Source organism: Acipenser ruthenus, chromosome 19 (genome assembly GCF_902713425.1).
Source record: "Acipenser ruthenus chromosome 19, fAciRut3.2 maternal haplotype, whole genome shotgun sequence".
Taxonomy (NCBI): domain Eukaryota; kingdom Metazoa; phylum Chordata; class Actinopteri; order Acipenseriformes; family Acipenseridae; genus Acipenser; species Acipenser ruthenus.
The window spans coordinates 4,295,799-4,320,200 of NC_081207.1; the positions used below are offsets into that span (position 1 = coordinate 4,295,799).

Consider the following 24,402-nt stretch of genomic DNA (forward strand, 5'->3'; position numbering starts at 1 on the left):
ACAGCCTGCACAGTAAACCAGCATGTGGGTCATTGCAATAATCTGTTAGTGTCAGTATCTGCAAGTATTTACCTTGTCCATACATCTAAAATAATATGGAAGAGCTCTTTCTGTGATGGTTGGGATTATCAGTATCCAGTTGAATGCAAATAATGTCCAGTCGCCATTAGAGATTGATGTAAAAGATGTTGTGCCTTCAGACCTGATTTGTTGTGTGGTTTTGTAATTAGCATGCATTCATTTTATGTATTGAGCTGCAGTGAAACACATGTAAGTATTCAAACAACGGATACCTGAAATGCCAGTGTTTCCATTTAATATGCCTGAAGGCCATTTATTCAATCTGCATTTGAGAGAAATTGTTCTTGGTCTATTCCACTGAGGCACAGCTTGCTAATTATAATGACTAACAGTGTTTTCATACTGACCGTAAAGATGTCGCAGGCTGTTTAAAAGTCCTCTGTCTTAATACATTGTACCTGCTAGAATGCCACAAATGACTGCATCTCATTTTGTTTTTGCCTTAGGTGTTTTTTGTAAGCATGAGTAGTTAAATAAGAAATAAACTAGACCAAAAACCAAGCATCCTAGGGGACATAATGTGAGGCGAATGGTTGATGGAATAAAGAATTTAAATTTTATATTTTTAAAAAAAGATCTGTATCATAATCATCTCTAAAGGTTAAAGCAATGGTGATGAAATGGTTAATGTCCACCTGTAATGGCAACTGTGTAATAACTGAAAGTGAGAGGTCCACTCTGTATTGTCCAAAAAGTCCCATCACCCCAATGCTCTAGCCATCTGAGGTCACAGGTCAGAGTGACCGGAGAGGTTAGATTTTGCCAAGGCGTTTATAATACTGGTTTGTGAGATATTACTAATTGTGGATGACTGCAGAACAACCAGACCAAGAGTGCCTTTCCTTAAAAAGACAAAACCACACGTGTAAAAAAGATTATTAACAAGGCTATTAGAAGTGTTATTCACTGTATGTGCTCCCTCTGGTTAAAGATATACATTACAGAAATTATGATGACAAATTATTTACAGCAAGACTAGGGGTGAGGATTGTATTACCCATTTTCTCCTTACTTCTGAAATACCCTGGTATCTCTGAATAGATCACCGTCTTCTCTGTAAAGAGATGTTGTAATGAGCAACACATCTTACAAGTAGAATGGTATCCTGAAATGCTCTTTTTTCTAGGAAAGCAGTACACTGGGGTTGGTACACACATAGCTGGTTGTAGTTCGCCTAATGTTTCTTGATTTAAGAGTTCAATAAATGCATTCATGTGTTGTTTATTTTCTTTCAGTTATTAGAAGTACAATTTAGCAATACACCGTGAATTAGCTGGATTGTATTTTGCCCACCTCCCCACGTATAAACAATGTTAGAAGCCACCTTCCCAGAAAATATGGAAACAAAATATATGATGAATAGCAAGTGAGTCTTTTGGCAGTTCTATGTTAAAAGCCATCTTCCGAACAAAACATTTTCTGGTCAACTGTTATGTTTTGGCAGTGTCTTCTATGTGCGAGTCCCACGTTTAAGGCAATTATCCCAATTATCATCAGTACGACCCTTTTTTAGGTACTCAGTACCATAAAATACAGGATTCGGGGTTTATCTAAACCTGAGCTGAATTTCTGTTGTTTTCTTGTTTACTTTTCCCTCTCGAGTCTGACTGTTTCATCCCATCAGTCTCTCCGCAGGACTCAAAGCAACAGACAGAATATGCTTATATAACTAGTTTGTTGTTGCCTACGTGGAACTCGGCATACGGGTCTGGTTCACAATTGTAAAGTTAGCAAAGGTGCTCTCTAGATATCCCTGTTCGCTGGCTGCCTGGAGGTTCCTGACGCTTGAGACAGAAAACACACCCACCAGCTTACCGCTCTTCGAAGGAGGACTCGTTGAAATTAATTGATGGGAAAAGAATACAGGAGCCTTGCTTGCACACAGCGAGGGTAGTAGGTTACTACAGCACTACGCTGAGAGAGAGGCTGAGTATGAATTCAACTGCAATCCTTTTTTTATTGCAATTGTAACATCTGACTTTATAGACCACATACGGTAGGCTACACTCCAGAATGAGGATGAACCTGGGAAGAGTAGTTGTGCTTGCTGGTTTAAGTGGGATCGTGAGTTTCAGCTTACTGGTTTCTGCAATTGCGACCGACCACTGGTACATCCTGGAAGTGAACGACCCGAACAGCACTGTAGACCCTGGCGAGCTGAATTCTCACTCCGGACTGTGGAGGACTTGCGAAGGTACCGAACCTACACGAAGTTACTCTTACAAATCCTGCGAGGGCACTAAATACGCATGCATATATATATATATATATATATATATATATATATATATATATATATATATATATATATATATATATATGTGTGTGTGTATATATATATATATATATATATATATATATATATATACATACACACTGTTGTGTATTGTTTTTATGTTATAAAGACACTTGTAATGAAACTACCAGTCCTGTAGTATTGGTAATTGGAAGTTCCTAATTCGCACTCATAGATTTCCACGCTGTAGAACATTATTATTAGGATTATTAGGATTATTAGGATTATTAATATTATGTGGCAGCATGGGACAGTACCGTAACAGATGAGGTAAAAAAAAAAAATTAAAAAAAAACTTTTTATACTGGTTTTTAAGTTTCATAAGATCTTGGGTTCTTACTTAGACTACACACACACACACACACACATATATATATATATATATATATATATATATATATATATATATATATATATATATATATAAAATACACCTCTGAAATGGGTATTTTGGCCGAAACGTCCTGAAATAGATGATTTTTGAATCCTTGAAACCTCTTCACAGATCTTCTCAAATCGTGGTACATTTGTAATGCAGCTGGCTTGCGTATATTTTGTATGTCATTTTGTATTGCTGCTGCTGATGAGGACTGTTATTTGATTAAAAAAAAGGCTAGATTTATTAATTGTATTAATTGCAAGAGAGTGATAGAGTGGGGGAGCACGACTCTAATTTAAGAAAGGCATCTTTGGTCAATTGCAACAAACTTAAAGTAGTGTACTAACGTGTTAGTACAGAGGACAGTACTAAAGTCTGCAGGATAGTTTCAGTTATTATAATTATTATACACACATAGAATGAAAATAAAACGCATACAACAATACAACTTTCAAATGATTGAATATGAAATACAAGAATGCAGCTCTCCCTCTTGCTATGCCATGTGCTATTCACTAAGTAGAAATGATCAGTTTAACCCTGCGGTCTGTACTAACGTTGGAGATCAGCTGATCCCAAACTCTGTCCCCTGCATTTTATTCTTGGCAATTGGTACTAAGATAGCGAGTCAGCCTAGTACAGAACTCAGGACTTAATTCTCAAGATTGCTGACCACTTGTGACTGTGAACATGAAAATGAAAAGATATTCATGTTGGAAGCCATGAGGAAGGAACTGAATGTGCTAACTGTGTGTTTTTGATCTGATTGCTGTAATTCAAGGCTTTACCCCCCTATGCTAAAAGGTAGTGCTACTCACAAGTTGCAAGTAATCAGAGAGGGCTGATTGAAACACTTGAGTTCCAAGTGAACCATGGACTCTGAGTGTTTTTAAAGCCATGGATGAGATATAACAGCATTGATTATGGTTGGGCACGATGTTGGCGTGCTGCCTGGTCCCATGAGAGTCGCATCTCAATCCTGACCGCATCACCCCCTGCTATTCAGTCTATTTTAAACAGCGAGCAGCAAGTACTTTTTGATGGTGTTGGCACTCGTTTCGAGAGGGTCTGGGTTCTGTTGCTTCAGCATTCAAGTCATATAACAAACTTTCAAGTCTGTCAGCCCCACCCGCTCTCTGTCTCATATATATGTAAAGAAGGCAGGGCTGGTAGAGTTGTCCCATGATTTGAATGGAATGAGGACGACTGTTCGGTCCTGGCACTTAGGGTTCTTCAGGCGAGCTCAAAGCCGGTTAAAGAGAGATCGATTTAGAGAAAAATGACAATACCTTAGTATTGGAGCCACGGAACCCAGAACCACTTGAAATGATTGCAAGCACCATAAAGTAAATATTGTACAGTAAAACATGTAATGTTTGCTGGCAAGAAATAGTCACTCATTTCAATTTTATTAAAAATCAGCAAATTATACATGCCACAAGATGTGTATAGTTACTCGATTCAGTTAATATTATTATTAGTTTATTTAGCAGACACCTTTATCCAAGGCGACTTACAGAGACTAGGCTGTGTGATCTATGCATCAGCTGCAGAGTCACTTACAACTACATCTCACAAGGAGGTAAGTAACTTGCTCAGGGTCACACAATGAGTCAGTGGCTGAGATGGGATTTGAACCGGTGACCTCCTGGTTACAAGCCCTGTTTTTTAACCACTGGACCACACAGCCTCCATACAGTATATGTTTAGTATACATGTGCAGATATTTGTTGCTGTAAATATGTCTAGTGAGACATCCGCAAAATGAAATTGCTGCAGATATTTCATGTTTTATAGTATATATAAAAGCAAATGCGATGCATTTGAAGCTTCTTACTCCTTAATAATCTAATCAGTAGCCTGGATGATCGAAATACTGCCTCTATTTAACTGCAGCCGGTGTTTCTGTAGCTATCCAGCCTGTGCTTACTCTCAGGGCTGATTCATTGACGTCTGTATTATAGGTAAACATCAAACAAATAAAATAAAGGGAGACTGGAAAAAGGTACATGTTAGTTAAAGACAGCAGAATTCATGAAAACAGAGCACTTCACAAAGTTCATTCATGATGAGACTTTCGAAAACAACAGAAAAATGCCTTTGATCAAGACGAGATGCTGCAGAAAGGGAGAAAGGTTTGAACCTCCATACAATGTCTGCTAATATTATCTTGTTTAATTATGGTGATCTGCAGGAGTTTTGGCCACTAATTGGCTGGTCAAGGCTATATCTTTAATAAGACTGAGCAGGTGTAGGGACCTCCAGAGGCTAAGGCTTGAAAGCCTATTGGATTAGCCTGCTGTGTCACCTTTCTTTGGAGGTTCATTAGACTTCAACACTTCTAAACCCAACAAAAGCCATTACATTTCACCATCATTCAGAGTGACACAGTTTGCTCCAGGGCGGCGGCTGCTGTGCGTTCAGACTGGTTATGATACATGACATGTAATTATGAGACTCTGATTTGAAAAATACACCCAAGGCTTGTTCAAGCTGTGCTGTCGATGCAATGGTCCCCTTTAGTATTGCTCACATCAATCTTTCTGAAAAATGATGTGCAGAACCTAGATTGCAATTATTGAGGGAGTATTCTCGTGTGTGTGCGTGTGTGAGGATGCATAAAGCACACTGGATACAATCGGTGTCACTCATGCAGGGTAGAGCAGCAACCACAATGATATATTATTAGTTTATTTAGCAGACGCCTTTATCCAAGGCGACTTACAGAGACTAGGGTGTGTGAACTATGCATCAGCTGCAGAGTCACTTACAACTACGTCTCACCCGAAAGACGGAGCACAAGGAGGTTAAGTGACTTGCTCAGGGTCACACAATGAGTCAGTGGCTGAGCTGGGATTTGAACCGGGGACCTCCTGGTTACAAGCCCTTTTCTTTAACCACTGGACCACACAGCCTGCATAGCTCTTTACCTAAACAGGCAGGTATTGGACAAAACAGTAGAAACAATTAGAATATGTAGCACAGGCGGCTTGTATGCAAATGACCTATATATTATACAGAAGCTGTATCAATCAGCCACAATGGGATGACTGCAGACCAGACAGGTGTTGATGGAGGGCTGACAGTAGATGTAGGTCTTCCATCATCTGATGTTTGACTCAGTGGGTCATGCTGGAGACCAGCCATCTCTGAAAGCAACGATGGTCCATTGCCAGACCATGTTGGGTGTGTGGCGCTGTGGCAGAGCAGGGCTCTGCCCTTGGAAATATTGGCAGTGTGGCAGAGCAGGGCTCTGCCCTTGTAAATATTGGCAGGGATGGGGCTAAATTCCCCTCCCTGCCCAGGTTTATTATGTCAGGGGGCTGGGTGCTGATTGATTGCTAATTACTCCCACCTGACACAATAAACCTGGGCAGGGAGGGGAATTTAGCCCCATCCCTGCCAATATTTACAAGGGCAGAGCCCTGCTCTGCCACAGGCGCCTTTGCCAGACCGTGTTCATTCAAGCACATTTTAATCGGAAGACCATGGAATTTCAGAACATTGTTGGACATGACAATACAGTTACCATGAGTAGCAATAAAACGTGGTCAGAAATAGCACCATGGTTCACCGAGTATCTAATGGCAGCCCAAAGCCCTCCAAGACAAGGCTGCGGCCAGCGAAGGACAATCTTTATTTCCAGCCTAGCTAGTCCACTGACAGCCACTGCCAGTAAATGGAGAGGCAGGCAATCTGTGTTTGATTGCTTGAGCGTTTTTAATGCTACCTGGGGTACTTTCCAATGTCATGCAGGGTGTGTCATCAATGCAAAATCTGCCTACTGATTGTGCTGTCTGCAGAAGCAGCCCTTAGCAATACAGAGATTAGCAGCAATGGGTTTGCTTAATGAGAGACAAAGATGCATCTTAATTTTTTTCCCCTTAATTAATCAATTAGTGCTAATGGCTTTGGTTGGTATCTTATGAGAAAGTGAACTAAATGAGAAATTAAGGAATATTTTTCAGGGCCCAGTTATTTTTAAGCTTATTATTAAGCTTATTTTCAAGTTAACTCAAAGAGACTGAGAAAGACTTATAGTTGAAACTCCTCATTTAGTATTTGTGAGTATTTTTTTCTTGTTTATAGATACTGGGTTTTAGTCCAGGACACCTTTTTACCAGTTTTGATGACTCGCTAAAAGTAAATTATTTCTCATAAGTTTCAGTGTAACTGGTGTGTTTTAATTAACGAGAGAATATCAAAGCTTTTCCATTGGCAAATGTAACTCAAGTTTACAACTTCGGTTCACGAGGATGGACAAACCCCCACACAATTCTCACTTCATCTAATTGAATCATATCATCTAATGAATCCAAATTGAATAATTACCGCTAGTATAAATAACCTGTTTACTCACCCTTCCTTTCGCAACCCACCACCTGCCCCATCTTCTACTTGAAATTTCTAAGGATAGTTCTATGGGGGTCTCCTGCCTCGTCCTACGGCCAGGTACGGGATCTTTGATCCAAGTAGGTGTTATGCCAAATTGTTGTTCTATGTTCATTTGCTTTGCATACCTCATCAATAAAGTTGATTATCTAATCATTGTGTCGGTGGGTTTGTCCTGAACTACTGAATTGGTCATTAACGGGTTTGTCCAATGGCTGCAAAGGTTAGAAATCAAGGCAGTTGAGTAGCAGTGGGGATGGTAGTTTTGGTATTGTTTTTTTTTTGGTCTAGTCTTATGCTTGCACTGCATGACAAGGGTTTGTCTCTAGCCAGAAGTGTGGAGGCTCTTTCGTTCCTCATTGACTTCTCCTGCTCTTCCTCCACAGGTAATGCGTGTTATCCTCTTGTGTACCCCTTCTCCACAGACACCTCCAAGCAGCCAGAACCTGTGAGACGATTAATCAGTGAGTATGAGTTCCAGCCCTGTTTTGCTAACTTCATTGATTTCTCCTTGGATACTATGCCCCAATACGAGATGTAAATTCAAGGATCGACTTGAAGCAGGCTTGGCTCAGAACTTCAGATCACAATTCAATTTTGTGCAGCCAATCAGTAAAAGTATAGCTAATCAGCAAAATGTAAACAATTTTATCTAATCCCAGCACAGTTAAGGAACTCCAGTATACAGAGCAAGGGGTTTATTTTATGCACTTATATAGACTGAAAATGCATCAGCAATCCAGTACCAAAGAAAGATAGTGATCGATGACCTTTTCCTCTGGGAGAGCGGAGGCACGTGCAGGACACTGGAAGCCACGGCTCTCCTACCGCTGCTCACTAACCTATTCAAGTTCAATTAAAATGCATTTCACGTTTTCTTAATAGAAACACAATCATTCCAGCAATCAGGAGCCTCCGATAAATGTGAAGTGCATCATCAGCCTCTATAAACTATATCGTTTGGGTATTTGAACAGTCATTGGACCCAATATAATCGTGAATGGATTTTTTAATTTATTTTAACAGCAATGTGTGTATATCCTGCACTATAATTCCATCCAGGCCATATAGAATGTTGCAATATTGTGTCTATTTTGATATCTTTATTTGCAAGGCTTGTTACAGGTAGTGCAGCCCTTCTGTTTCCCCTTTATTGGGTCAGGTAATGCTGCAGTCCCAGTACTCCATGCTTTGACCCTGAAGACACTGCTGAGGTGAAATGGGAACATTCTCTTGTTGTGTTTTAAAAAGAAAATCAATTTGGCCTGGAGCATGTGTTTCTTTCAAAGCTGCCCACTTGAGAGCTGTGTAGCCAACGGCAGTGCACCACAGGTAAGCTTGTAGCTTGAGCCTCTTTAAAGCTGTTGTGCTGCTTTGCTCTTTTGACGTGGTTGTGGTTCTCTGCAGACATGTTCAAAGCCGTTGTGATCCTGCTGCCGCTCAGCTTGGTGCTGCTGGTGTTCGGTGGGATCTGTGGGCTCGTCAGCTCCCTGTCTAAGAGCATCACCCTGCTTGTCCTCACCGGCTCCTACTTCCTCCTCTGCAGTAAGTTATCTAAATGATAAGCGGGTTCATTTGTAAACAAAAAGGTACCGGGTCTTATAATTAAGGTAGAGGGATAGCATTTTGGTTTATAGACTTCATTACTGACTTTGGTTTACAGCAGCTCCCATATATGCTTCAGGCTCTCATCTGCTTGTGGGTTCCATGCCTTATTTTTGGTGTTGGCAGCTCCATGCCGAACTTTGCCTAGCCGTGTTTTAACAATCTTCAGGCTTGAACAACGCCAGTGACAGGCTGACTAATCAGATGTTAAGAACACTAGTTTAGTGGCATTTTCCCTTTTTGGGGTGTAATATTCTTACTCCTAGACGTTGCATCCTAAAATATAACGTTGCAGAACACTTTTGTCATTCAATTCGTGGAACAGGAAAGCGTTTTTTTTTATCGTGCATGTTATGTATATACAGAGTTATTTTTTGTAACAATTTTTTTTTTTTCATACGGCTCAGCATTTGAGATATGTATAATTCTTACCTGTCAGACACAAAGGAGCCAGCAGCTTTTAGAACTGTGCTTTTGTCCAACCCCAGTATGTTTATTTGCATCCTCACACCTCTGTATCACAGATTAAACATTAAGAAATATGATTAATATACACCATGCAGCCCATCCTTACTATTATATATAACAAGACATTGACAGGAGATATTATGTTGTATTCAGTGAATACCATGAATATTATTTTAATGAAAGCTTTCATATTTAACTGACCACAAACCTCCACAAGCTAATGAAGTAATAAGTATGTGTTTGCATGCAACCATGTGGATCGCATTTAACAGCCTCTATCTGAATCCATTCATTGTATTTTTATTAGCTGTGGGTCAGCTAAAGGGCCATAACAGTACTGAGTACCAGGATGGTAAACAGAAAACCTATTATATGACATCAAACTGTCAACCACTGCATTTAGAGTCTTTAACAGAGGACTATTTACTCCACATCATCATAGTGCAAGTATTATTCTAAAAAGGATGAAGAAACCAATTCTTTACAAGTTTGCAAGTCTGCTGGGTTTTGGGTATTGTTAGTTCAGTTACCTTAGTGTAGAATTTGTATAATTCCCAGGAATAAAATAGCCCATCATTAAATTGTAAACAATTTTTATTTAATCCCATGTTACAGAACTCCACTATACAGAGCAAGGGGTTTATTTTATGCAATTATATAGACTGTAAATGCATCAGCAATCCAGTACCAAAGAAAGATAGTGATCGATGACCTTTTCCTCTGGGAGAGCGGAGGCACGTGCAGGACACTGGAAGCCACGGATCTCCTATCGCTGCTCACTAACCTATTCCAAACTCACTTCTTATGTACAGTGCCTTGCGAAAGTATTCGGCCCCCTTGAACTTTGCGACCTTTTGCCACATTTCAGGCTTCAAACATAAAGATATGAAACTGTAATTTTTTGTGAAGAATCAACAACAAGTGGGACACAATCATGAAGTGGAACGAAATTTATTGGATATTTCAAACTTTTTTAACAAATAAAAAACTGAAAAATTGGGCGTGCAAAATTATTCAGCCCCTTTACTTTCAGTGCAGCAAACTCTCTCCAGAAGTTCAGTGAGGATCTCTGAATGATCCAATGTTGACCTAAATGACTAATGATGATAAATAGAATCCACCTGTGTGCAATCAAGTCTCCGTATAAATGCACCTGCACTGTGATAGTCTCAGAGGTCCGTTTAAAGCGCAGAGAGCATCATGAAGAACAAGGAACACACCAGGCAGGTCCGAGATACTGTTGTGGAGAAGTTTAAAGCCGGATTTGGATACAAAAAGATTTCCCAAGCTTTAAACATCCCAAGGAGCACTGTGCAAGCGATAATATTGAAATGGAAGGAGTATCAGACCACTGCAAATCTACCAAGACCTGGCCGTCCCTCTAAACTTTCAGCTCATACAAGGAGAAGACTGATCAGAGATGCAGCCAAGAGGCCCATGATCACTCTGGATGAACTGCAGAGATCTACAGCTGAGGTGGGAGACTCTGTCCATAGGACAACAATCAGTCGTATACTGCACAAATCTGGCCTTTATGGAAGAGTGGCAAGAAGAAAGCCATTTCTTAAAGATATCCATAAAAAGTGTCGTTTACAGTTTGCCACAAGCCACCTGGGAGACACACCAAACATGTGGAAGAAGGTGCTCTGGTCAGATGAAACCAAAATCGAACTTTTTGGCAACAATGCAAAACGTTATGTTTGGCGTAAAAGCAACACAGCTCATCACCCTGAACACACCATCCCCACTGTCAAACATGGTGGTGGCAGCATCATGGTTTGGGCCTGCTTTTCTTCAGCAGGGACAGGGAAGATGGTTAAAATTGATGGGAAGATGGATGGAGCCAAATACAGGACCATTCTGGAAGAAAACCTGATGGAGTCTGCAAAAGACCTGAGACTGGGACGGAGATTTGTCTTCCAACAAGACAATGATCCAAAACATAAAGCAAAATCTACAATGGAATGGTTCACAAATAAACATATCCAGGTGTTAGAATGGCCAAGTCAAAGTCCAGACCTGAATCCAATCGAGAATCTGTGGAAAGAACTGAAAACTGCTGTTCACAAATGCTCTCCATCCAACCTCACTGAGCTCGAGCTGTTTTGCAAGGAGGAATGGGCAAAAATTTCAGTCTCTCGATGTGCAAAACTGATAGAGACATACCCCAAGCGACTTACAGCTGTAATCGCAGCAAAAGGTGGCGCTACAAAGTATTAACTTAAGGGGGCTGAATAATTTTGCACGCCCAATTTTTCAGTTTTTTATTTGTTAAAAAAGTTTGAAATATCCAATAAATTTCGTTCCACTTCATGATTGTGTCCCACTTGTTGTTGATTCTTCACAAAAAATTACAGTTTCATATCTTTATGTTTGAAGCCTGAAATGTGGCAAAAGGTCGCAAAGTTCAAGGGGGCCGAATACTTTCGCAAGGCACTGTATCTTCTCACTACACCACTTTGTGACCTAAACTTGTTTTTTCAGCCTCCAACTTATTGTACAGCCTTTCAGCCTATTTCCTCAGTACACGGTTCACCGTTTCTCTGATTAACCCTCTAATTTCCTAAGATATAGTGCAGTGGTTTCCCATCCCCTTCAGCTGTCTTACATTCCTTTAGATATGGTTGTTAGGCATTGCTGTCTCAAGCCTATTTTGCTGACGGCCAAACTGAGAACAGAGAACATGTGTGCAATTATATCAAACCTTAACTTTTGAATCCTTTAAATTAATTTTCTAACAAGTCCTTTACATTAAATGTCGTGGTTGTTTGTTTCTGGTTTGGTACCTTTTTCTTTCTGAAACATTGTGCTGATGATGATCAGGAGTAAAGACTGTAGGAATCCTTACTGAACAAGAATATTTTCAGCAATCTAGGTCTAGCGTTCTTTAAAAAAGAAGCAAAATTGTAGTCGATATATTTCATTTAAATTGGAAATGTTTGTGAAGTGGGTTTCAAGCAGCACTTGGGAAGTAAAATGTTTCTCTCGGAGAAAAACTCAATAAGAGCCAAGACTTCCAAACACATTAATCGTTCTATGGCAGCAGTGTGGAGTAGTGGTTAGGGCTCTGGACTCTTGACTGGAGGGTCGTTGGTTCAATCCCAGGTGGGGGACACTGCTGCTGTACCCTTGAGCAAGGTACTTTACCTAGATTGCTCCAGTAAAAACGCAACTGTATAAATGGTTAATCGTATGTAAAAATAATGTGATATCTTGTAACAATTGTAAGTCACCCTGGATAAGGGCGTCTGCTAATAAATATTATGGTTTTTTTTGTATTGAGCCGATTTTATTCAGGTTTCAGGAAACTTCTTTCTCGCTCTCTCCCTCTTAACACAAATAGGTCTCATCACTCGTAATGCATTGCCAGGGACTCTGAAAACATACTTATTCCTGACACGGCGATTGAAAGAAGCAGACGAATTCGCCTGTCTCATTATATTATCCCCATTTGGGATGTACAGTGTATCCATCTGCAATGTGGATAAGCAGGGGGAGCCTGTACATCACTGTGAAGTGTCTGGATTTTAGCTAGAGAACCTTATGCCTTACACTACTGTTATAAAGTATGGTGTGGTGTTCTTAGAACAGGAGCAAATCTGAACACAAAGTGGCAGACTGTAACAGAATCTCATATTGTTCTTTACTGTATTATACTTAAGCACAGCGTTTGGTAATTGCTGTTCATTGCCACTAAGTGCTGCAGAGAATGTTGCAGCACGAACCCAATTTCGAGAATGGAGGTAATTGAAGTGCTCAACTTTTGAACTCGGATTGATTCACAAGGAGCTGTCTAAAACAGGATGCATGCTATTTATTTCTTTATTTATTTTTTAAGTTAGAGTACCCAATTATTTTACAACAGATTTTTTCCCCAATTCCTTTTTTCCCCTCACCACAGCAATTCCACACACACCTCGGGAGAACTGAAGGTTTAGTGGGTGTCCTCGGATCCCACGACCGAGTCAGCTTCCTGTTTTACACCCAGGAACCCGAGAGCGGATGTCAGCCAGCTACCTGCCTCTGGAGGACGAAGGCCAGCCCTGCAGGTGTCCACCCGAGCTCACTGGGTACCTGGCTGACAGGGCTTGCTGTTGCGTGATAAAAAGAAACAGTCCCTGTTGTTTTTTCCTCCTGGGGGCGGCAGAGCCAATGCAATGCTCCCTCTGGAATCCCCAGCGAAGACCGGCTACTTTGCACAGCCAGGACGCGACCCTGTGCTCCCCTGCATGCCATTTTTGAGAACAGATTTCTCAAAAGATTTCCACCCTTAACTCTCCTGAAGGAATTAGAGACTGTAATCACTGAAGAATGGTCAGGTATGGTCCCAGAACACCTTGCTGACCCGCTACCATGTCGAATGAGTGGCTGTCAGCCGCGGTGGCCCTGTATCATATTGAGAGCGTCACTGTGCACTGGTTTCAAAGCCCTTGCATCTTTACAGAAGGGCTTTGATATTGAGGGCTTTGACATTGAAAATAACACTGCAGCATCTAACCTTTATTAACTCAATGAAATTAAACATCTGCTCTTCATTACTTTTGTTCCTGAGTGCTTCTCTGTATTCCAGAGATTAATGTCCTTCATTTCCGATTTCATTAAGCATTCCTGACCTGCAGCATCTGTTGCTTATTCAAATGCAATTTGCTTTATCTGAATTGCTTATATTGTATCTTTGAATCCATACAGGTATATTTATATAACCTGTCTCTGTCAACGACTTCCTCATTAAAATACAAATACAAAAAACCTTGTGCCTGGCACAGGAAGAACAGAAGGTCAACCAAAAACATTGGAAAAGTACAAATACTAGCCGTCATCAATTTCACAGAGACATTTAAAGCTACAGTGTCCCACAGGAATGCTTTGTTTTAATTAAAACTTTCATGCATGAAATATGGAAACTAGCTGAAAAAAGTGGTTTTGGACACATATTTTATACTTTTTTTTCTTATTTTACATTGCTATATATGGGGAGAAATGGCATCCTTGTATAAGGCTATCATGCATTTGCGTCTTCCATGTGTCCCCATATAAAGATTAGAAGAGAGTTTTGTTTTTTTTCTGTCCCCATATGAGGCATGAAACGGTTAAAAATTGATGCAATAGGCCTTGTTTGCTGTACACAAATGTTTAACTAAACAGGTTTTAAATAACCATCTCGCTCCTTCAGGTCTTGTGCCAAGCTTGTTATGCCATAATGCTTCAATTTGAGCTGCTTCTATTGAGTCACACTGTCACTGCTGTCACCCAGGACCCTCTCAATCAAGGGAACACAAGTGGCAAGGATAAAAGCCAGCAGTAAAAGCACCATGAAGCATGCTTCAGCAGCTACTGAAGTTAGCAAACTGTCTTTACATTCTGAATGCTTTTAGATTTGTTTCAGAATGTCTAAACAGCTTTTAAGAGCTGATTGCCAAAAAGAATATACAGCTAATTCATTTGATGTACTGTATGAAAAACCTTGGAAAGCAGTGGGTTATTTTCATTGATTCAACACCTATTGTTGTTTATCCCTTACAGAAACAGCAATTTGTAGGATATGCAGCAGGGTGCAGAAATCAAAGCGATGGTTAAAATTTGGGCTTATTTCATTTGGTTGGTTTTGCTAGTAATATACGGCAGGATTTTGAATACAAATCAGGATGTTTCACTGTGTTTCTTCATTCAGGGCAATCTCAAGTCAAATGCAGGCTATTAACAGTGCATGTAAAGCTAGTAAGGGATTGTGATAACGGGACGATTTTGACACAATATGTAGGAGATCCGTCATCCTGTATCAATCCGGCACACCTCATCTGGCTCCATGAAAAACAAGTGCAGTGGATAGGAAACACCACTCGGTCTTTTATATATATATATATATAGTCTTGGATAAAACACTCCTTACAAAGAGAGATAGCAGCAGTGGCACCAGCCAGGAGTTGACAAGTTACCCTGGGAAGCATTTGTTGGCACGGCAACAGGAACAGAGCTGCCAGGCAGTGGTAATGAGTAATAAAGAAATGGCCCCACAAATTTGGGACTAAAATGACAGGCCTGGGACCAGCATGGAAACAGGGCTGTGTGCTAGCAGCCTGCAATTACTGTGTAACAAGAGCAGAGCTGGCTTTATTCCATGTGGGGAGGTGGGGATGCACGACTCTGAAAACATTTCATATACAGCATCCTTCACAGACAGCTCAGGAGAAGATAGATGGCACAGTGCTGCCTGAGCGAAGGGGAAGGGGGAGAAGAAATGAGACAGTGGTGAGGGATTAAGAGACAGAGAATAAGAAGATATGACATACCATGCGTTTTTTATTGTTCATGTACATGTTATGTGTTGCAAAATGTTTAACCCCACAGTAAATTCAGTTAAACGTGAGCCCAGCAAAAGATTATGACCACCCTATAAATTGCTCTGTCATGCCTTGTTCATATATTTTACCTAATCCAATAAGCATCAATACTACTACTACTACTACTATTATTAATAATAATAATAATAATAATAATAATAATAATAATAATAATAAAGCTTATAAATTAAAGTTTTGACTTTATGTCTTTTGACTTACTGTGTGTCTGTCCACATCGATAGCAGCATTGATAGCAGCAAATAATAATACTTAATATATTGAATGACTCCATTTCAATCACAGCTCTTGCAGCCCTTAGTCACTGGAACATGAACAGCGTGAATGCTCCTGCGTTGTGCCTACTGGAGATGGCTTCGTCAGGTTTCATCAACAGGGTGCTAATTGCTAGTCAATGTAAGTGGCACAGTGTGGCCATTGTAACGTAACGACATTTCCAATGCAGCTTCATTTTCTTTCTGTTTTATATTCTGAAGAATTACATTTGCTGGCCTTCCTGGAATAAAGGATTTATTCAATGCAATACTACCACAGGTTTTTAAATCACTTGTTTGTACATTTAGCTTTCACTGTGCTGCTTTGCTTTTTTTTTCATTTTATGCTGTTCATATTTTTCAGTCACTCTTTATTATCTGAACGACCCATTTAGAAAACATCTATGAGAATACCATTAAAGGTTTTGGCCATTATTAACAGGTACAAACAGTTTGAATCCTTTTGTGCATGGAGACCTCATATAGGGACAGATTAAAAAAAAAAAAAAAGTTTCTAGTCTTTACATGGCAACATGCGGCAGACGCAAATGCATGATAGCCTCATATGAGGAGAGGATGCCAATTTTCCCCATATAAAGCAATGGCAAAAAATGTGACCAAAACTACTTTTTCTTTATGGCTATTTTCCATATTTCATTCATGAAAGGGTTAATACCAGAATAAAGATTGAGTCATGTTATAAAGTTTCTTATAGATAGTTACATGATCTTATAACAATGCCTTCAATCCCTTCTGGTTTCCCATTCCCCACCTCGGGAACGTCAGTGCCAATGTGATGCCCCCATCGGGGTCCCCAGCAAAGTTCGGCCCCTTTGCACAGTCTGGACGCGACTCCATTATATGAAGTTTTTAACTAACGTTCGGGAGGAGGGTCAGACATCAATCTGCGCGTCACCAAATTGAATCATTCAATTTACACATTAGAGAATTAAGATTGTTAGCACTATAAATACCCTCTTCACTTACCTCTCAGTTGTGTTTCGATTTCATCGTACATGCACACATAATGGAGAACGTCATCGATTATTCCATTTCATCGGATGATGATCTGTTTTGCCATTTCCCCGGAGCTGAGATCCACTCAACCAGTTCAACCAGCTGAACCAGCTCCTCCCGGGTCAATTCAACTTTGATCGGCAGTGTTTACCACTACAACTTCTGCCCAGGAGTCTGCTTCTCCAGAACCATCCCCGGATCCCTTGTCTTTTCCATCGCCCAGCACAACAACCGTCTCGCTTTTACAGCAGGCCCCTGCTTCCTTTTCTCTCTCAGGCTTGCAACAAGCACATGCATTTCTTACTTGCTTGTTGGGTTCCCAGCAAGCCCCCTCAGTAGGTTCTGCGCTCCCAGCTCTCTTTTCCTCTTCTTTCCCCACGGCTATGGGCATCCAGCAGGCCCCCATAGCCGCTCCCTCCTCCTACCCAGCTTGCGCCCACCAATTCACCCCAGCGCTCGTTTTTCCATAACCACCCTGTACTTCCTCCCTCCACAATGTCCGGTTATTCTTTAAAAAATGCCATGGCCCTACTTCCTGGAAATGCCCTGATCTTCAAAACTCGTATCCCTTTGCCTACATAACCAGATTTTAGCAGGTGCGGATATTAACCTAGTTTCCTTACTTGCTAACACTTTAGATTCCGTCAGTACCAGGGTAGTTCAGTGCGCCGACCTTTCAGTTACTCAAAACCTCAGACCCCCGCTTAATCAAAACACTCACCATTTCTGAGTTTATTTTAGCTTTCAGCCAATTCAGGGACATCATTTGCGAGTTCTATCCCGACTGCCGGCGTGAGCTGGATGATTATTTGTCCATAATTCTAGATCAGTCAGTTAGATTTGGAGGTTCCCATTTTTTTGAATATCACAAAGCCTTTTCTGCCAAAGCCGCTGCCCGTCTCCAACAATGGAACCAGAGGATCTACACGGACGCCCTGGAACAAGACCTATTCTCCCGTTTTTTCACAGGTCTCCGGCTCCTAGCATGCTCTGTATGTGGTTCCACTGCCCATTCCACTATTTCCTGCTCCCTTACCGACCCTCTGCCCATTACATTCTCCAGAGGCCGCCAGATTTGTAACAAGTTCAATAAAGGAATCTGCTCCTACTCTTTAACTTCCTTCACATATGCAGTCATTGCAGGATTCCCAAATAGTCTGTTCCCTCCAACCATAACCTTTCAGGTTACCCCCCCTCCCTCCCATTTTGTTAAAGGTTGGCTAAACCTTCAAGTGGGCTATATCCAGTACTACTCGCGGCATTGAGACCGGCCTGTTCTTTTTGGGGGTCTCTGCCTCGTTCAGTCGGTCAGGCAGCGAGCCCTCAAACCAAGTTAGGTTTGATGCCAAATGAATGTGCATATATAACATACGTCTGTGTAATTTTGCATACTCTGCATTATTCCCAATAAATATTTGTACTAAAACATGTTGTGATTTGTGTTTGTCCTGACACTACTGAAACGAATATTAGCAGCAGTCCTTCCCCATTTCATTAGAATTGCCTTTCTCTTTGGGAAATTGGATGCGCCTCAAACGGCCTTGATCACGATAATGAGAAACAGGACTGTAAAAATTAAACAAATAAAAAAGCCTCCGGTAAAACATGTGAATTGTCGAGTCTTTATAGCCTCTTCAGCAAGGTTTATTATTATTTCACTGCTGAGAGACCAAGAGTACCCTGTAGACTCCAATAGCAGCCTAGACTAAAAGGCAAAGCTTAGAGTCACAGCAGACTGTCTGGAGGTTGAACAATAAGAAGCTACACCAAGCAGGCTATTGTTTGAGCTGACGCCTTTATCATTGCTTGATTGATCATTTTGCTTTGCTTCCCTGAGCTCCAGCGTAGCCCTTATTGTATTAGCAGGAGCCTGCCTGTGGTGTTCACAGGGTGACAGTAACTATTATTATTATTATTATTATTATTATTATTATTATTATTATTATTATTTATTTCTTAGCAGACACCCTTATCCAGGGCGACTTACAGTTGTTACAAAATATCACAATACAAAGTATCACATTACAAAATATCACATTACAGACAAGACAAGTTACAAAGTACAGTAAAGCAAAATAAAGACTACTGTAAATAATTACATTTAAGAGTCAATTAGACTAAAATATTTGATTATAAGAGTCAATTCCATTAAGAGCACATAGTAAGTACAATAAATAGGTAAGAACGATTTCAAATAAGAGCAATTACAAAAAATGTGAATACAGATACCTATAAGAGTAAAATCAAGTACAAGATACAGGAAGTAGTTATAATTAAGAGCAGTAGCAGAATATGACAAGGTATGGAGCAGCTCAGTGCAGGTACAAGCTGATGCAGGTACTGGTACAATAGGGTGCCATATAGTCCAGTATAGTCGAGAGTTGTGAAGTTTACAGATGCTGTCTGAACAGGTGTGCCTTGAGGAGGCGTCGGTAGGTGGTCAGGGACTGAGCAGTCCTGATTTTTAAAGAATGTATCCGCTGACAGTTCTGGATACGTGTTTTTTTTTTTTTCCTGGGCCGACCTCATTTGATCTCATCAGATTAAAAAAAAAAAACAGCGGTTCTGGTACTGTAAATATGAGAAAAAAAACAAGCACAGTAGATAAATAAATACATGGTTTATAAAACATTACTGTTTTTTTTAAATAAATGTGTAGCACTTATTTATGCTTTTAATATATATTAAATCTTAAATGTAAGCGCGGTTTTTGGCTGTTTTAAAAAAAAACACAATTTGGCTACTTCTTCTTCATCAGCATTTTTACTAAAAACATTGTTAGCCCTATTAAACTTTAGCACCGTAGTAGAAGATCCTAATGTTCTCTTCGTTGCATCACAAGGACGACTGCCTGAATAGTACAATTGTGCACGAATCGCGAGATGTGACTACACGTCTAGTATATACCTTCCGCTACACGTTGAAATGAACTTTGTACATCCAACTTAAACATAAAAACTCAATTTTCACCAACACAGTTTTAAAATGAATAAAGCCTGCTTTGATTAAAGTAAATACAGACATGAGGATCGTTGTGGATGTTGTAGAAAATGTAAGCGTGTGTGTGACAACAACAAACGCGATAATGGGTGCGTTCTGCGCAGATTGTAGGCAATTGTGTCCAACATCGCCAACTGCGTGAACTCAGCCAGACGCGCGCAGCTTTGTGGAGCAGTCACGTCTTCAAAACAAGAGGAGCACTCAGAGTGCGAGATGGGTGCAGAGAGCGACATGCAGTTATTAGGGAACGTGCAGTGCCACCAAGGATGGGGGTGTACATAACACAGACAAGGAGCTTGTATAAATTACAACTGCGTATTGTGAATGGCATTCTCTGCTTGTGCATTCAGTTTCAAACGGGACTAGTAAAACTGTTGCATACCTTAACTGTAACTTCAACCGTGACTAAACACAGTAATCATTTATTTCAGTTCTAATGATGGAACTGTATGGGATCAGAGAAAAATCCATATAGACTATTCATTTACAAAACTGGCAGATGTAAGCAGGGTATATTGCTATAGTTACGTTTATTATATATAGAGAATACCGTGGTGTGGTAGAGGTACGCGGTATCGATTGTGATGTCCCCATTTTGAATGCACTTTGTAGTTGAAGGGAATTTCGAGTGCCTCAGGTATGTTTTTTTAAAGCAGGTGACGTCACTCTCTCTCTCTCCCTCTCTCCCCAGGCCTCCTTACGCTCTCTGGGGTCAGCGTCTACATAATTTACTCCAAGCTGGCGTTTGAGATCATCGTGCAGGAGTATGGCGTACAGCGGTTCGCCCACGTGCACATCGCGTTCGGCTTGTCAATGGCAATGGCCTGGCTGTCCTTCACTATGGAGATCATCACAGGGTCACTGCTGCTGCTGGCTGCCAAGATCACTGGTACTCAGCAGAACGTGGAGGCTACCGCGGGGTACTCCCTCTCCATGGAAGAAGGGCCCTGAACATTTTAAGTGTTTCGGAAAAAAAAACTTTTTCTACACTCATGCAGTCTATCAATCTGCATTGCAGGCTTAATAATCTGCTGTATTACAAATTGTATTGCAGTGTTGATATTGCAGCTTCCCCGCCAACGCTTCTTCACACTAACTCCTAAACCGTTTCAGATGGCAGAGACGGCAGAGGCAGTACACTGAGGTATTGTGTTAATGCTTCATACATTGCTGTATTCTTTGATTGCTTAAGTAAGAAAAGCACTGATTCAGTGCCACATTGTTTTCACCCCTGGGTATCAATGGTACACACCACTCGCTTCTTGGCAGTGTCTTTATAGTTGGTACACAGCTGTATTCTATGATTCTCTCAATGTAGTTCCATTGCAGAAACTGTTTTAAGCAAAAACCACAGTAGCATGTATACAGACTGTACTGTACTGTACTTCCTACCAAGAGGAGCCAAGCCCTCAGCTGTGATGCCAGACCAACAGGGAGTCTCTGCTTATGTTTGATAGATGGGGGCCAGCTCCTGCAACTGGAATGAATGTAGCACATGCTTGATTGCATTGGTGATTAAGTTTCCATTTTGGATGCAACTTTTTTTTTTTTTTGCAATCAGACTGCTGCTGTGCGTTTTCTAACTTTCTTACTGAAGTCTATGGCCTGGTTTTCCAGTCCCTGATTAGCACTCATTTGGGACTATTCAATGTAGCTGCTTTGCTAATCATAGGTTAGAGTTAATTAGGCTTTGTGAAACCATTTGTCACAACTGTCTACATTTGCCAAAGCTAGTTTAGTCTGGGAGTGAGGTAGCTTGCTAAACCTCAGAGTTTCTACAGCATTTGGTCTCTTTGTTGCTTCAATGTAATGTGTGTGCCAATGGCTTAACTTTGGTTGAAACCCTTTCTGTAGCTGTGGCATTGTGGCAGAGTGAAAGCCCTACATGTAAATAGTGTGTGGTAGTGTAAATAAAAATGTATTTTTAATGTGGCCATTCCCGTAATTGAGTACTAATTGGGGAATGGCCCCATGTATATAAATGGAGGACAGATCCTTTGTTTGGTGATGGAGTTTGAGGAGCGATTGGGGAATGGCCACAAGTTCTAGAATGTCACATTACAAGGAGGCAGTGTGGTCTAGTTGTTAAAGTCCAGGGCTTGTAACCAGAAGGTCACTGGTTCAAATCCCATCTCTGCCACTGACTGACTCACTGTGTGACCCTGAGCAAGTCACTTAACCTCCTTGTGCTCCATCCTGCGGATGAGATGTTAAATCAATGTCCTATTGTAAGTGACTCTGGATATAATGCACAGTTCATAGCCTACCTCTGTAAAGTGCTTTGTGATCATTAAAAAAAGAAAGGAGAATGATGGGCAGTCCAGTTTTATTTCTTATGTATGCATGTATATTGGTGTACAGGGAGCGGTAGGGATGTTACGATGTGCTTTTCTGTAAAGTTTATGCTGCTGTTTTTTTGTTTTGTTTTTTCCCTGAAAGCCTAGTTACTGTAATAAATGAATTTATTCAAAACCGTCTGACTGGGTTAATTTATTTTCTGTTTCACTGAATTGCTGAATACGCTTAACCATTTTCCAATCCCAATGGTCCATGTCGTTCGCTTCTCTAAAGCCTCAAAACGACTTCATTTAAGGTCTTTTGTTTCCAGTTATTTACATGCCAATGAAAATGCTCAGAGAATCTGCTTTAGGTTTTCAAGTGTCCTTCAGTTTATATAAACCGCATGTTTCTGCCTTTGTTCTTCCATTAGTAGCAGTGATTCGCCTGCTCTCACACTGAAGCACCGGTAATTGTAGTGCAGAATATATGGACAGAGCAAAATACATGATAAATACAAAGTGGAGCCATAGACCATGTCATTTAAATGCACTGTGTGGGTAATGCCACAACCATTACAGAACATTTCCTGTCATTTAATTCTTTGATATTTGGTCGTCATCATCTGTAAACATACATAACGGAGGCTTTTTTTTCATGAAAGTCTTTAGACAACAGTATGTAGCGATTCTTCCTTACTTCAAAGCTGGAGGACCACTTCACCTGATATATTCTGTATATAAAAGTTCGCATTTCATTTTGTTAACAGCTACTGATGAGGAACATGTAACGACCATAGAAAGAGCTGTATTAATTGTAAGGTTTAAAAATGAAGGTAAACATTGAATGAACTAGTATTAACACTAGTATTAACAGAGGCAGATTATCTCAACCCTTGGAGAGACAGCCTCAGACTGATGGTCCCGATGATCTGGAGGAATTGGGAGCTTCTCTGTCTGTGTTGCCTCTATGCCTGGTATTTATACTCTAGTACAGCATACATGACTATAGTCTGTTTCTGTTATTATTCAGCTGTTACTGCACTCAGGTGCAACCAACCATAAACTACTCTGTTTTACAAGGTTGCTGTGGTTAACTGTTTATCATATTGTCTCCTTCTCATACTTTTCTTGCCCATGTTTTATCACTTCACTCATTCTAAGCCTAAGTTGCCTTAGCAACTCCACTTATGCATGTCACCACCAGCAAACTGGTTTCACATTACCAACACATTTCCTTTCATGTGATTGCCAATATATTTTCACTCTCCATAGTTACTGGGTAGGAGAGCCAAAAAGAAACATGTCTAGAAGTTTGCTCTTTCTAAAGGTAATACATGGTAACACCTGCAGCACCACAGGATGCACAGAATCTCTGTGCCTTCCAACGACATCCTTGTTGCTATTTAAGCATCCATTGTTTCAGAGGATCATGAAATCTTTCTTATGCTACAATAGCCAACAGCTGCTTAGACGCATCTATCTAAACGCTACAGCTTGCTATAACAATGTTCAGTCTGTTTGCAGTTTTAAAGATGGTATTTTTGTGTAACATCCATTACAACAATATCTAAAGTAGCATTGCTGGTATATTTTGTGGTGTTAATATACTTACAGTTGGTCCGCACTGTGTTTGAGTCATCAAACAATTGGACAGTTTTACAGTATACTGTAATTGTAGGATGGAAAAACCATGAACGCAGACAAGTCCAGCTCTTTTGCATTGTGGCTAAGAAGCTTACTTGCCTACTTACACGCCCAGTCTTTGCCCTGTTACACCTAGATATTGCTAGCTTGTATAACCTTAAAAAATATATAATCCCTTTTAGAAATGTTGATATTACCCTTTTTTGCTTCAAAGTAGACTGATAACTTGCATACCTCAGTGGTGTCCGTTGAACCTGGTCCTTTTTTATATTCAGTGGACAAGTTTGACCGCTATGTGTGAGGTCTGTGTGTGTTTATTCCTTGTTAATGTGTCCATTCCGTTTGTCAAGTTGAATCTCCCTGCTTGCTGTATCCCTGTAAGGCTGTGCATGTCAGTTTAGCTTTTTTAACGTAATCCAAGGTAATCTGCAATCTCATAAAGGGCAGAGGCTTGTCCCTTTAACGTATTCCTCTGGAATACAATTCCTGCCAGCATTAAGGGGATCACACAAGTACTGACACTCCAGCCCCAGAAAATGTTTAGCTTCTGTGCTGTTTCACAAAAGGGTTATTTATCTTTTATGTTCTGTTTTAGCAAACTGTGTGGAAGCTCCACGAACGATTTAAA

General features: G+C 40.5%; 1 protein-coding gene across 2 annotated transcripts; it reads left to right on the forward strand.

Moving 5' to 3' along the window:
- The first annotated feature begins 1,804 nt into the window (after positions 1-1,804).
- tmem235b (transmembrane protein 235b) lies at positions 1,805-22,289 on the forward strand. 2 transcript variants are annotated; one of them, XM_034040057.3, is made up of 4 exons: positions 1,805-2,275; positions 7,574-7,612; positions 8,556-8,693; positions 20,543-22,289. In XM_034040057.3, the coding sequence occupies exons 1-4, from the start codon at positions 2,095-2,097 to the stop codon at positions 20,800-20,802; spliced, it is 618 nt and encodes a 205-aa protein (XP_033895948.1). In that variant the 5' UTR covers positions 1,805-2,094; the 3' UTR covers positions 20,803-22,289. The 2 variants fall into 2 exon arrangements, with proteins under 2 accessions (XP_033895948.1, XP_033895947.1); XM_034040056.3 differs by having other exon boundaries at positions 1,807-2,275; positions 7,535-7,612.
- The last annotated feature ends 2,113 nt before the right edge of the window (positions 22,290-24,402 follow it).

Coding starts and splice junctions, on each gene's coding strand:
- tmem235b (XM_034040056.3), top strand. CDS start 2,095: ATGAGGATGAACCTGGGAAGAGTAGTTGTGCTTGCTGGTTTAAGTGGG. Junction 7,613..8,555: donor ACCTGTGAGACGATTAATCA/GTGAGTATGAGT, acceptor GGTTCTCTGCAG/ACATGTTCAAAGCCGTTGTG. Junction 8,694..20,542: donor CTCCTACTTCCTCCTCTGCA/GTAAGTTATCTA, acceptor CTCTCTCCCCAG/GCCTCCTTACGCTCTCTGGG.